Source organism: Haliotis asinina, chromosome 9, assembly GCF_037392515.1.
Source record: "Haliotis asinina isolate JCU_RB_2024 chromosome 9, JCU_Hal_asi_v2, whole genome shotgun sequence".
In the NCBI taxonomy this organism is placed as follows: domain Eukaryota; kingdom Metazoa; phylum Mollusca; class Gastropoda; order Lepetellida; family Haliotidae; genus Haliotis; species Haliotis asinina.
This window is the reverse complement of record NC_090288.1, coordinates 62,304,425-62,319,732: the sequence shown is the minus strand read 5'-3', so window position 1 is coordinate 62,319,732 and position 15,308 is coordinate 62,304,425. Positions and strand designations below refer to the sequence as shown.

General features: G+C 44.1%; 1 protein-coding gene across 1 annotated transcript; it reads right to left on the bottom strand.

Moving 5' to 3' along the window:
- Positions 1-1,688: 1,688 nt before the first annotated feature.
- LOC137295878 (universal stress protein YxiE-like) lies at positions 1,689-12,898 on the bottom strand. Its single transcript, XM_067827441.1, has 4 exons — positions 12,429-12,898; positions 3,394-3,486; positions 2,632-2,729; positions 1,689-1,959 (listed from the first exon to the last, which is right to left on the bottom strand). The coding sequence occupies exons 1-4, from the start codon at positions 12,493-12,495 to the stop codon at positions 1,762-1,764; spliced, it is 456 nt and encodes a 151-aa protein (XP_067683542.1). The 5' UTR covers positions 12,496-12,898; the 3' UTR covers positions 1,689-1,761.
- Positions 12,899-15,308: the final 2,410 nt, after the last annotated feature.

Genomic DNA, 15,308 nt, shown 5'->3' with positions numbered 1-15,308 from the left:
GTATCCGGGGCAACATGGTATTCCTATATTGACACCGTATGTATGCGGGGCAACATGGTATTCCTATATTGATACCGTGTGTATCCGGGGCAACATGGTATTCCTATATTGACACCGTATGTATTCAGGGCAACATGGTATTCCTATATTGACACCGTATGTATCCAGGGCAACATGGTATTCCTATATTGAGACCGTGTGTATCCGGGGCAACATGGTATTCCTATATTGACACCGTATGTATCCGGGGCAACATGGTATTCCTATATTGACACCGTATGTATCCAGGGCAACATGGTGTTCCTATATTGACACCGTATGTATCCAGGGCAACATGGTATTCCTATATTGACACCGTATGTATGCGGGGCAACATGGTATTCCTATATTGACACCGTATGTATCCGGGGCAACATGGTATTCCTATATTGACACCGTATGTATCCAGGGCAACATGGTATTCCTATATTGACACCGTATGCATGCGGGGCAACATGGTATTCCTATATTGACACCGTATGTATCCCGGGCAACATGGTATTCCTATATTGATTGACACCGTATGTATGCGGGGCAACATGGTATTCCTACATTGACACCGTATGTATCCGGGGCAACATGGTATTCCTACATTGACACCGTATGTATCCGGGGCAACATGGTATTCCTACATTGACACCGTATGTATCCGGGGCAACATGGTATTCCTACATTGACACCGTATGTATGCGGGGCAACATGGTATTCCTATATTGACACCGTATGTATGCGGGGCAACATGGTATTCCTATATTGACACCGTATGTATGCGGGGCAACATGGTATTCCTATATTGACACCGTATGTATGCGGGGCAACATGGTATTCCTATATTGACACCGTATGTATGCGGGGCAACATGGTATTCCTATATTGACACCGTATGTATCCGGGGCAACATGGTATTCCTATATTGACACCGTATGTATCCGGGGCAACATGGTATTCCTATATTGACATCCTCTGTATGTGTGATAACATAGTATTATTGTTTGAAATCGTCTGTTATGCGAGGTAAGATGGTATTCCTATACTGATATCCTCTGTATGCGTGTTGACATAGTATTCCTATGTTGATATCCTCTGAATGCCTGACAGTATTCTTATATTGACATCCCGTGCACGCGTATTAACATAGTATTGCTATATTGGTATCGCCTGTATGCGGGGTAACATAGTATTCCTCTATTGACATCCTGATGATGAACACACTTTGGGTACATAAAAGAATGACAGTATTCTATTTTTTTCAATTGTATTTGTTTCAATTTTGTCCATTATCGAGGGACTGGACATCTGTTATAGCAAGGAGGGGATATACAAACTTGTTACATGTATTTGGGGAGAAGTGAGCGTGGTTTATACGCGTGATAATATAATCCTGGGTGGCATCAGGATTTGTCTGACGCCTCATGTGCTCATAACAGGGGGCTTCGTGAGTATGGTGTTTAAGTCGCTTTTAGCAGTATTTCAGCACTATCACGGGGATGAATACCAGAAATTGGTTTCAAACAGTGTACCCATATGGGGAATCGAAACCTGATCTTCAGCGTGACGGGCGGGAGCTTTAACCACTAGACTATTACACAACCCTTGTAACAGATGACTTATCCCTATGGTCGGTGGTATCTTTGTTGGACATAACACACTTTTCATGGCTAGTAATAAACCATTTTACACGTGAAAGCAAATTGAGTCATCCTGCAAGTTACAGCACTGTCTCTATGCGTCCTTGCAGATCATGACAGGCACTGTGGCGTTGTTCATAACGAAGTCACACACGTGGCCAATGGGAGTGCGTCTCTCGACACCTCGACCACGTGAACCAATCACGATGAAGCTGATACCCCTAGACGCCGCCATCTCCACAATTGTTTGCCCGGGAGATATCCCGTTAGCTGTGATTACCTCTCCTTTGACCTGAAACAGAGTACCCATGTGATCAACAGTAGTGATAACAATAATTGTCTGGTGAAAGCATTTAACAGGAAGTCCGTCATCCCGCTCTAAATAATAAGAGGGGACACAGAAAGCCCAGATATGTTTCAAAGGCGACCGGAAAAACGTCAGGGTGGGTTAGAAGCTCTTTAAGGCTGAGTGTCATGGGGCTGTCTGTAAAACTATTGGTATACAAGCTGGCTGGCTGTAAAACTATTGGTATACAAGCTGGCTGTCTGTAAAACTATTGGTATACAAGCTGGCTGGCTGTAAAACTATTGGTATACAAGCTGGCTGTCTGTAAAACTATTGGTATACAAGCTGGCTGTCTGTAAAACTATTGGTATACAAGCTGGCTGGCTGTAAAACTATTGGTATACAAGCTGGCTGTCTGTAAAACTATTGGTATACAAGCTGGATGTCTGTAAAACTATTGGTATACAAGCTGGATGTCTGTAAAACTATTGGTATACAAGCTGGCTGTCTGTAAAACTATTGGTATACAAGCTGGCTGTCTGTAAAACTATTGGTATACAAGCTGATAATGTAATCCAGTGCGTACACACTAAGTTAACTCGAAATACGTCTCACAATCTCGAAGTTCGATACAAGGGGAGTCCACAGTACATTGTCTGTTGAATTGGTGAAGCTCACCTGAGTAGCCTCTATGCGCTTTGTAAAACGATCTATTGTTTCTTGGATGCGTTTGTGCTCATCCTCAATAATTCTCATGATGCCGTCTGGGTTTTTTTCTGGAACAAGCAAACCGGATTAATTAATAGGGCGTATCTAGGGGATCGTTTCGTCTTACCTCACATGTAAAACATAACTTTTAAAACGCATCAGAGTTGTATAGCACGCCTTCATTCTCACGCACAGAGGAAGAATACAACAAAACGAACAAGAACACGGATTCCGTAATCTCCTTACACCGAAGCAGCTTCGTCTAATGCATGTTAACATTGACTTTACTTGAACGTGATGCAGAGCTTACACGGAGAGAAACAATTGCTTTGCATAGGTTTCACGCTGTGATAAATGAAAAACAATGCGGTGAAAACATCAAATCGTAGGTTCAGTGACTGCACTCAGATAGGAAGATTTTATGGTACTTCATAGGGTGTAGCTCTCCAGGGAGAGACACAAGGTTTGTTCGTTTGTTGAAGTCGCACTCAGCAATATCCCAGTTATATGGAGGCGGTCTATATAAAACCGACTCCGGGCCAGACAATCCGGTGATCAGCAGGATGAGCATCGACCTACGCAATTGGGAGCCGATTGCTTCTTTGCCGATAAGTCAAATACGTCCCCTGACTACCCGATCCTGCGAGCATCCTCTTAGGACTCGCACGGGGTGGAGGAGACCAATCCTAACCCGGATCTTCACAAGTTTGAGCGCATGGCACAAGGATATACCTTCCTCTGCTATGGACGACAATCTGTTGGCGATCTGTGGACAAACCAGGCCAATCACCTCATCTCCCTCCCTGTATAGGTTTGCCACGTACCCTGAAACATACAATTTGGTGAACGTAGTGTGAATTCATTTCTGTACTTATACACAGATTATATATGATACGTTTACATATCGTTTACCGTCCCTAAATACAACACACTTCTAGATTCCTGTCCCATCACAGAAGAGACATTTTACAGACAGATCTGTTATCAAACAGGTAACACAACCAATCTGTAACCTAAATAGATCCACAATGCGCCAACTGTTCCAGATTGGTATCAACATCATGACGGGAGAACAGATTTTCTTTGCTTGATGTCTGGGTGAGTCAGTTTGTTTTAAATAAAATGAAATACTAATAATCGAGAACAGACAATCCAGTGACGAACATCATGAGCATCGATCTACGCAATTGGGATACGATGATGTGTCAACCAAGTCAGCGAGCCTGATCACCCGATCCCGTTAGTCGCCTCTGACAAGCATGGGTTACTGAAGGCCAATATTTTACCCCGGACATTCATGGGTCTGCTTGATGTCTGCTACATGGAGGGAGTTCCAGATAATCAGTGAACACTTCTCCACCCTGAACACGACACAGTTACAGCAGCCCTAGTATGGGATACAGTCACACCCATACACCCAGTGCTTCAAGTCAGAAGGAATCAGATTCCTGGCGGCAGCAGACTATCTTCCGAAGTTATGCCAGGATTGCATCGTTTCAGTAGCTACAAAAAAGGGAGAGGTGGAGAGAGTCTGACGTCGAAGTCATCAACGTTACAGTTATATCCCTGCGATCAGTACGGAGAGTCAGTTCCGTTATATCCTGGGGGTTTTGACTGACCAGCAACTCTGTTATACACATGCAGTGAGAAACACTATTTGACGGCAGGCTGTACTTGCAGCAATACTGCGACGTCGCCTGTACTCAACAGCATAATAGTTGTATCATACAGTTTGTACTAAGAAAGAATCCGTTCAGTGCCAACTATCTCTAATCAGCTGTGTCCCGGCATCAAAATTACAGTCATATTGTTGGAGTCTGTACTCAGCAACAATTCAGTAATATCCCGGTCGCAACATTACAACAGTAGTGATATTATCGCTGTCTGTACTCAGCAACAATTCAGTAATATCCCAGCGGCAACATTACGATACTAGTGATATTATCGCTGTCTGTGCTCAGCAACAATTCAGTAATATCCCGGTCGCAACATTACAACAGTAGAGATATTATCGCTGTCTGTACTCAGCAACAATTCAGTAATATCCCAGCGGCAACATTACGATACTAGTGATATTATCGCTGTCTGTGCTCAGCAACAATTCAGTAATATCCCGGTCGCAACATTACAACAGTCGTGATATTATCGCTGTCTGTGCTCAGCAACAATTCAGTAATATCCCAGCGGCAACATTACGATACTAGTGATATTATCGCTGTCTGTGCTCAGCAACAATTCAGTAATATCCCAGCGGCAACATTACAATACTAGTGATATTATCGCTGTCTGTGCTCAGCAACAATTCAGTAATATCCCAGCGGCAACATCACAATACTAGTGACATTATCGCTGTCTGTGCTCAGCAACAATTCAGTAATATCCCAGCGGCAACATCACAATACTAGTGACATTATCGCTGTCTGTGCTCAGCAACAATTCAGTAATATCCCAGCGGCAACATCACGATACTAGTGATATTATCGCTGTCTGTGCTCAGCAACAATTCAGTAATATCCCAGCGGCAACATCACAATACTAGTGACATTATCGCTGTCTGTGCTCAGCAACAATTCAGTAATATCCCAGCGGCAACATTACGATACTAGTGATATTATCGCTGTCTGTGCTCAGCAACAATTCAGTAATATCCCAGCGGCAACATTACGATACTAGTGATATTATCGCTGTCTGTGCTCAGCAACAATTCAGTAATATCCCAGCGGCAACATCACAATACTAGTGACATTATCGCTGTCTGTGCTCAGCAACAATTCAGTAATATCCCACCGGCAACATCACAATACAATCATGACATTATCGCTGTCTGTGCTCAGCAACAATTCAGTAATATCCCAGCGGCAACATCACAATACTAGTGACATTATCGCTGTCTGTACCAATTCCGTAATACCTTGGTGGCAACAATATTCTGGCGCTCTATACTGAACAACAATTCAGTTACATCCCGACAGCAACATCGCCGCCATATTGTTGCTGTCTGTACTCAGCAATCATTCAGTTATATCTCGACAGCAACATTACAGTCATATTGTTGCTGTTTGTACTCAGCAACCATTCAGTTGTATCCCGGTGGCAACATCACAGTCATATTGTTGCTGTCTGTACTCAGCAATCATTCAGTGATATCCCAACAGCAACATTACAGTCATATTGTTGCTGGCTGTACTCAGCAACGATTCGGTTGTATCGCGGCAGCAACATTACGAGGCGAACTGTCCTCGGCAGTTGCGTAGTCGTCCTATGCATAGCATGATGATAAGTCCCAAACTGAAACGTATCATTGTGTCAAGAATATTATCATGAAAATTACTTTTCACCAGCTGCAACAACTATAATACAATCTGTCAGTCAATCATGTAACAGGCTGTTGCAGTTTTCAAAGCATGAAGTTTAATTGAATGCATTTCTCGCGCGCAACAGAATATCAGCCCTGCAGCGTAAATTCTCCAGTATCTTGTGCCAGCGTTGTTCTAATTACAATCTCAGAGGCGACCTTAGTGTGGCATTGTGACGCTACGCAGCAGTGATCGTTCGAAGTGCACGAAATATGCAAGGTTTATTAGAGACATATGGCAAGCAATGTTCAAAGGCCAGACAACAAGACGCTTATCACCCACTCATTACCAAAAACCGAACTACAACAAGCCCGACAAACTATGCCTCGGGGAATATGACGGATGGAGAGGTATATTTAGTTTGCAACCTCACAATGTGGCGTTGCCTGATGATTCAACGTCAGTAGAAACATATTTTGGAACTTATGATGCTGTTTCCACCAAAACAATCAAGTTATAGACCATCCGCATAGTGACCGACCATAATAGAGACCGAACGTGAAGGACACGGGATTCAACCCACGCACCACAAGTTTCAGCAAGCCAACCGTTCCTGTCCGTCTCATTCTGGGCAACAGAGATGTGTGTGGAAACTTCTACGCGACTACAACATCCGACCAAGACGCCTATCCCGACGGTCAGTTCTGACGCCAGACGGCGGCGTCTCCAGCGGACACTTGCGATAACAGCATATATAGTCTGGTTCATAATTATTGAGAATTTTTCTTCTTACTTTGAGCTATCCTAACACCTCAACTGATTCACTGATACTTAAAACTAAGTAATGGTATAAGGGAGGTAACTCATCTTGGCCTACTGGGTATAGTACAATTAGAGTTACCTCCCCTGAATTTGTCGCAGACGTCATTTTCCTCAGCACTGTCAACAATGTCTGCTGAAGATAAAAGAAGGTTGATTTTTGAGTTGTGTAATCAAGGAATTGATGATGTAAATACATTGGCAGAGAGAACAGGAACTCCTCTTTCTACTGTGTATAGGATTAGGAAGGATTTTAAAGAGGGAAAGGATTTTGGGCACCGGAAAGGAGCAGGGAGACCCAGAAAATTGGACTTCTCAGATCGCGTCCGGCTGGGAATTTTAGCGTCTAAAAAGCAAAGGCCAAGCATCTCCAACATCAGGTATGAAATGATAGAAAGGGGATCAACAGTTGTATCAAAATCTACAGTTAGAAGAAATTTGATTGATCTTGGATGGGAGAAAAAGACTGGAATTCCTTCTCCTCTCATGAAACAAGAACATAAAGACAGGCGTGTTAAGTGGTGTTTGGCACATGAAAACTTTGACTGGGAAAATGTGATTTTTACTGATGAAAGCTCAATATGGGTATATCCCAATAATGTGAAAATATGGACAAAGTCTGCGTCAGCACCGTTGTATCGACGACCTAAATACAGCCCAAAGTTTCATGTATGGGGAGGGATATCCTTATTAGGAACGACCCCGCTGTGTGTGTTTGAGGGAAATCCGACAAATCAACGCTACAGTAACATATTAGATATATTCTCCTTCCAAGTGCACATGTGTTTTTTGGAAATGACTGGATTTTGCAGCAAGATAATGATCCTAAACACACCGCAAAACATGCCAAGCAGTGGTTTCAGGAGAAAAATGTGACTGCATTACCATTTCCTGCATATAGTCCTGACTTAAATCCCATTGAGAACATTTGGGGGATGATGAAGGAATGTGTGAATCAAAAGGGGTTGACAAAAATTGAAGACATGAAGAGAGAAGTGGTCCGATACTGGGACAGCATAACTCACGAGACACTAACCTCTCTGATAGGAAGTATGCCTACCCGTCTTAGACTGTGCCGTGAAGCTTAAGGAGACTTGATAAAATATTAAATTGTTACCTACAAAACATGAAAAGGTCAGTTCACTTTCACAATACATTCAATTTTATCTGATTTGTTCTCGTTTAATAATATGAAATGCTTTAGCTATTCTCAATAATTTTGAACCATACTGTAGATAGAGAAGAGTTCTCTTTGCCGATATGTCACGTTTGCTTCTTCGCAGTGCTGATGGCAGAGCGCGTTCTCATGTGTTTTTTGTTTTGTTTTTTTACGACTGCAGCAAAGAACCCAATGATTATTTTGTTAAGGCGCACCTGAATGTCGAAATGTCGGGACGACATTGAACGTTCAGTCATGTGCACCAATGCCACACTTTCGCTTCTGATGTGGGTGAACAAGTCACGCTAATGCACCTTTTGTAGAGTGGCTCATCTGCATGTTCTAAGTGCGCTGTACTTGATTGTTGACATGCCGCGATTCATTTATTTTTGCATGTAATAACAAGGGATCGAGATAATGAAATTAAAGAAGCGTGATAGCTGGCCTATTTGTTTAACAAAAATTGAATTTCCTCTCTTTCAAAACCAATACTTGTGATGCAGTTTTTCAATTTATGAATTTTGTTAGCTGGAGTGGAAAATGGCGGTCAGTTCACACATCTCAAATTTAGAGTCGGCAGATGATGTCATTCATTATCTCATGAAATAGAATATTCTCAGATCCAGAAACAGAAACGAACGTCATCTGCAACTTTGAGAGACACTGGTGTGGTGATCGTGGAGGATATTTGCAGTACGGAGACAGGAAAATCAAATAAATTGTTCCAAATCTACACCCTATGTAATATGTACCTTCGACATTTAAAAGACTGAAAAAGTCAGATTAATTCCTTCCGTGATCTTGCAGTAGATTGATCTGCCCTTTCTCAGCCTCTTCTGGTCGGTTAACACCGCAATGAGTCTTAAATCACCTCGGCAATGATAAGGCGTACATGATTTATTAAAACAATCACAGACCGAGAGCTGTAGACCGCAGACCGATAAGCGATATTCAGATATAAGGCTTTTGATTGATGTAGAATTACCGCAAAAATATACATAGTCCCCTTCGCGTCAAATGAAGTCCTTAGTTGGGGAAGTCATTGAGTCAAAGATATCCTAAGATGTTTCATGAATAATCAAGGTTAAGAAGCAAACCAATCACTGACAGTCACACACCTACCGCCGTCGCAGACAAAAAGAGACAGAGGACAAAACTCCTCTATCTCTAGCCACCATTTTGGCCCTCCCTCATCTCTCCAAGTCCTAGTCCAGACAAGTGTTGTGTTTGCTGACAGGTACACTGTGCGTGCAAGAAACACATGTGCATATGAAGATTGCCACTTTCATGATTTTTGTATCGATTTTTGTCTGCTATGCTCGCATCTTCTGGGAGACCTAATGGCTTGCACTGGGACGAACATCTGCATGTACAACTCCCTGCTGCAGGCGGATATGAACGACGTGACATTTGATATGAATTCATGTCCTGAAGCACAGCGAGGCACAATGTCTCGTTCATGGTATAATATGTACGTATAATATGAACGCACATATGGAAACGTATATGTTCAAGATTACTTACTGCCATATATACATGAGCATGTCTAGATGCACCATATCTCGCCCACAAAGGAAGCAAGAATTTTTAATCTTGCGTCCTCTGTGGGTTGCCATTTTTCATGTTAGTATTTTGTTATTTTCTTCTATTTATTTATTTATTTATTTATTTATTTATTTATTTATTTATTTATTTTTGCCACAGGTGAGGGTCGTTCAGGCTGTAGAGGCAGAAACAAGTCCAAGTCAGAATGTGGGAGTAGGAACGACTTAAGAGTGTAGTGCTGCCCTCAAGACTGACGTAAGTAGTTGTCAGCAACATTTCTGGCAGTTTACACTTGGTGCTTCATAGAGGTGGTATGGGGGGCATGGCAATCTTCAGCACAGACACGCATGGGACACAGCAGTAGCAAGCACCGCTCGGTGAACGTGCGACAAACACGCATAGGACATAACCGTAGCAAGCACCGCTCGGTGAACGTGCTACAGACACGCATAGGACATAACAGTAGCAAGCACCGATCGGTGAACGTGCCACAGACACGCATAAGACAAAACGGTAGCAAGCACCGCTCGGTGAGCGTGCCACAGACACGCATAGGACATAACAGTAGCAAGCACCGCTCGGTGAGCGTGCCACAGACACGCATAGGACATAACGGTAGCAAGCACCGCTCGGTGAACGTGCGACAGACACGCATAGGACATAACAGTAGCAAGCACCGATCGGTGAACGTGCCACAGACACGCATAGGACACAGCAGTAGCAAGCACCGCTCGGTGAACGTGCAACAGACACGCATAGGACACAACAGTAGCAAGCACCGATCGGTGAACGTGCCACAGACACGCATAGGACATAACAGTAGCAAGCACCGCTCGGTGAGCGTGCCACAGACACGCATAGGACATAACAGTAGCAAGCACCGCTCGGTGAGCGTGCCACAGACACGCATAGGACATAACAGTAGCAAGCACCGCTCGGTGAACGTGCGACAGACACGCATAGGACATAACAGTAGCAAGCACCGCTCGGTGAACGTGCCACAGACACGCATAGGACACAGCAGTAGCAAGCACCGCTCGGTGAACGTGCGACAGACACGCATAGGACATAACAGTAGCAAGCACCGCTCGGTGAGCGTGCGACAGACACGCATAGGACATAACAGTAGCAAGCACCGCTCGGTGAACGTGTGACAGACACGCATAGGACATAACAGTAGCAAGTACCGCTCGGTGAACGTGCGACAGACACGCATAGGACATAACAGTAGCAAGCACCGCTCGGTGAGCGTGCCACAGACACGCATAGGACATAACAGTAGCAAGCACCGCTCGGTGAACGTGCGACAGACACGCATAGGACATAACAGTAGCAAGCACCGCTCGGTGAGCGTGCCACAGACACGCATAGGACATAACAGTAGCAAGCACCGATCGGTGAACGTGTGACAGACACGCATAGGACATAACAGTAGCAAGCACCGCTCGGTGAGCGTGCCACAGACACGCATAGGACATAACAGTAGCAAGCACCGCTCGGTGAACGTGCGACAGACACGCATAGGACACAACAGTAGCAAGCACCGCTCGGTGAACGTGCGACGCACGGGAGTTATCCTTCCGGTTCTCCCACTTTCAACGCTCGTGGTAACGCAACATAGTCGTGCTGTTGTCTTATGTGTTTTGAACATTTTTGGTGCTGGACGCACACGTATTTCTCAGCAGTCAACATCATGAGGATGCCAGGCCGTCTACAAAGTCTTCTACAACTCCAGGCTTCTTATACCTGAAGAAGAAACAAGTCCAAGAAAAAATCGCCGCGCACTTGGTGCCAGTGCTCGATTTAGTTCGTACTTTGTGAGTCCGCACGTCACATGGCACAACCGGAAGTATGCTCGGTTCAGCTTTATAGACAGACGGTGCCATTACAAATCCGAAACTGTGACACGACAGCCAAGAAACTATGACATAACAGACATTACAGACCCGAGACTGTGACATTACAGACCCGAGACTGTGACATTACAGACTCTAGACTGTGATATTACAGACCAGAGACTGTGGCATTACAAATACGAAACTGTGACATTACAGCCGAGAAACTATGACATTACAGACCCGAGACCGTGACATTACAGACCCGAGACCGTGACATTACAGACTCGAGACTGCAACATTACAGACCGAGACCGTGACATTACAGACCCGAGACTGTGACATTACAAATCCGAAACTGTGACATTACAGCCGAGAAACTATGACATTACAAACCCAAGACCGTGACATTACAGACTCGAGACCGGGACATTACAGACCCGAGACCGGGACATTACAGACCCGAGTCCCGTCTCGGGACATTACAGACTCGAGACCGGGACATTACAGACCCGAGTCCCGTCTCGGGACATTACAGACTCGAGACCGGGACATCACAGACCCGAGACCGGGACATTATACACCCGAGACTGTGACATAACAGACTCAAGGCTGTGATATTACAGACTCGAGACTGTGACATTACACACCCGAGACTGTGACATTGGACACCCGAGACTGTGGCATTACACACCCGAGACTCTGTCCATCTTGACATAAGAGCACTTTGTTCGGCCACCGTCACATAAACGAGACTACGCTCGGATTACCGTGGTATAATCAGAACTATTTTCCATTCAGGATGCCACAAGCAAGGCAAGGCAAGGACTGTATTGACTAATGTTAAACTAGACTCGCGTTAACACGCATGCTACAAACAAAATAAAATTTCTGAACATGGCGTGATACCTTGCACACAGTACTGCACATATAAATGAGATCTAACAACAAAACAGGTACATTACCCGTGTTGCATTGTAACAACCTGTCAATGCTGAGAACAGTTAACGGACCACTAATAGATCATCAGTGAAATAACTCCTCACATTACTCCTGCATTGATCGCAGCTGGTCACTACTGACAACATTTCATTTGAAACAACTGATACTCACAGTCAAACGCACGTTCAGAGTGCACACTCCCATCCACGGCGATCAGTACCGTCTTGTGTCCACTCATTGTATTTCCCAGGTGTCGGACTGTCCGAGACTCACAGCCAGGAATCAACACACAGACGCAAGGAAATCAGACCTTGACCTTCGGAGACCTTGTGAAGGTTGAAGGTTGTATGGACGTTAGAGCGGAAACTGATGGTAATGGCGTGTTTGTGTGGAATACTGTCCCGGGACGTTGTGTGGTTACGGTAGATGGTTCTGAAAAATAATTATGCCAACATCACTACACAGATCCTCACGGTCTGTGCTGTGCTGCTGGAAGCAGTCGCGTGACTGCCATCGTATGTCTGGTTCAGTAGCTGGGTCCAGTCTATTAGGCTAATCGAAAGACATTTACAACGATCGCTGCATGGGAGGACGATAAAACTAGGCTGCTGTCATTATGTTGCAGTAACACGCGGTTTTGTATTGGTCACACTGACCTGTTGAAATAACCAGGTGTGTAAAGATAACCATGAGGGATTTCAAACATTTTGATGTAATAAGTATTCATTTCATGCAAACAGTGCCATCCAAAGTATTCTATCCAGCTTATGAGCTGATAGTATAATGATGTTTTCTAGGTGAAAAAAAACATGACATTGTTTAACTAACTGAGCCTGTATTTATTTAATCGTATACCAAAGATGAGGCGATCTACCTGACAGCCCTTCCACCATGCTTGGGTCACTGTTGTGTCTGAACTTGCAGTATTTGACAGCTGTAGTATCAGTATAATATTATACGATCATTTGTACCGCGTCGATATCCTGCTCATCTTAAACCCGTATTTGTTTTCCCTCCAATCACTGGATGTCAGTCTCATCGGCACGTCGTAATATCAATCTGAACTCCATTGGGAAACTCCGATGTATTGTGAATCATTCCCGCTGTATCAATCCATCAATGATAAGATGATCGATCTGGCTGATAATTGCAAATGGAGTGTGGTTGTACTCAGAGAGCCAGATGATGCATTGTTGTTGAACTCCATAAGCTTGCAGAACTTCAGCCCGCGGGATTCGTACAGTGAAAAGTTATATTATGTATTGCTGACACGTGGAACCCACGCGGTAACTCAATTAATCTCCATCGCATAACAGACTACCCAAATACCGAACAAAATCCTTTCGATAATGATGAACATTGATGCCAGTGTCAAGGCCCATTCCAGCTACACTATAGGCGTCAGTAGGAGGCTAACAGCGTACGTAGGAGGATAGCATCTTATGTAGACGGATAACAGCGTATGTAGAAGGATAACAGACACATAGCCATGATGGTAGGTCAAATGTTCATCTGAAAACAACATGGAATCCCGTCAAACTAGGAAATGCAAACATGACTGTCATATTTTTAAAACTTTACCAATGCCTTGAATATTGTATCTCATCAAAAACCTTCGAGAAATTGTCGCACAACACTCCTCGATTCACACCCTACCCCAATAACCACGTAATGTGACGCCAAGGGGTTTAAATGTGGAATGTTAATATCATTACAGTTGTCAGACAAATATCTGGAGAGTTAATCATTGACATGAACTGACTGGTCACGCTCGCTTCGTGTCAATCACTGGATTGTCTGGTCCAGACTCAATTATACACAGACTGACGGCTTGTGAGTGGCATATGTTGACGTTCAACAACAAAAAGCACATATGTGTGTTTCGACGATGGCGTGAGCAGCTCGGAGACGTTTTCCTATTTGCAGGTCTTCTTTTGAATGTATTAGATATGCTGAATACCTACAGTGAAACCTTGAGAGTCCGGACACTGACAATCCCGACACTGCGTCCTTCCCGTGATTGCGCCGGGGAACTACAATACTACGTACCAGTGACTGACACCTATAACATCCCATAACACTGGTGGTTTCACGAAGAACAGTTCCGTCAATGTCAGTTTCCTTAAATACAAATATACACACCGTAAAACTATTCTTGCATTGTAGGCTAGTGGGTGAGGGAGAACTTTAGTCTGAATAAATGTGTATCCCAGCAAAGAAGTCGAACAGCCTGTAGATGGGTGTCAGTCTTGCAATAGCACCACAAAACCACAGTAACTTCACACATTCAGGTCTAAAAATGAAAGATATGTCCAAAATACTTAATGTATTTTATTAAAGTCGTTTTGTGGAGATAAAGGTGTCAGTTGGTATGCATATCTTTCTGGCATTAAGTCTTTCACTTATTCATGAAACTGATGATGAATCAAAGAGGTGAAAAGAACTCGGTCATCCATTTGGCGAGAGGTCGTGTTAGTGACTTGGATACCGATCACCTAACCCTGACCTCGTTATGGTACGACGCCTCCTTGGCACACGGTGTTTGTATCAGGACCTCCCGAGCGTGACGCGTGACCGCAGTTTAACTACCAAACCCTGGAGGTCAAGGTCCATGTGTGAACAAGGTTTTGCTCATAGTACACTCGTGACATTCACAGTCAAACGTACCTTTTTTGGATGAGTCGTGACCCACGTCCTTAACGCATTTCAGGGTGGTGTTGAGAACTAACTGCATGATGGGGTGATGGCAGCATTGAGATGATATAAACCTACAGCGGGTACATTTGTAGTGGTGTCTGTGCAAATGATACACTTGGATTTGCGTTTGTGTCTGGGGGGTGGGGATGGGAGTGGGAGTGGGGAGGGGGCTATGTTCACCAGCAAAATTTTGAATTGAAACAATTTTCTGAAATTTCCTGACTGAGCGAGTAGCGGTAGAGCGAGTAGCTGACTCTCCAGGGTAGACGTAATATAATGCACAAACACTTATCGGACACTTCCCTGTAGCGTGGGACAACTGGAAACACAGAACAATTACTGAAAGTCGGATGC

Excerpts from the sequence above, each read along its gene's own strand:
- LOC137295878 (XM_067827441.1), bottom strand. The coding sequence starts at position 12,495 with ATGAGTGGACACAAGACGGTACTGATCGCCGTGGATGGGAGTGTGCAC. Across the intron at positions 3,487-12,428 it reads CTCTGAACGTGCGTTTGACT|GGTACGTGGCAAACCTATAC; the intron begins GTGAGTATCAGT and ends TGTATGTTTCAG. Across the intron at positions 1,960-2,631 it reads AGCGCATAGAGGCTACTCAG|GTCAAAGGAGAGGTAATCAC; the intron begins GTGAGCTTCACC and ends ACTCTGTTTCAG.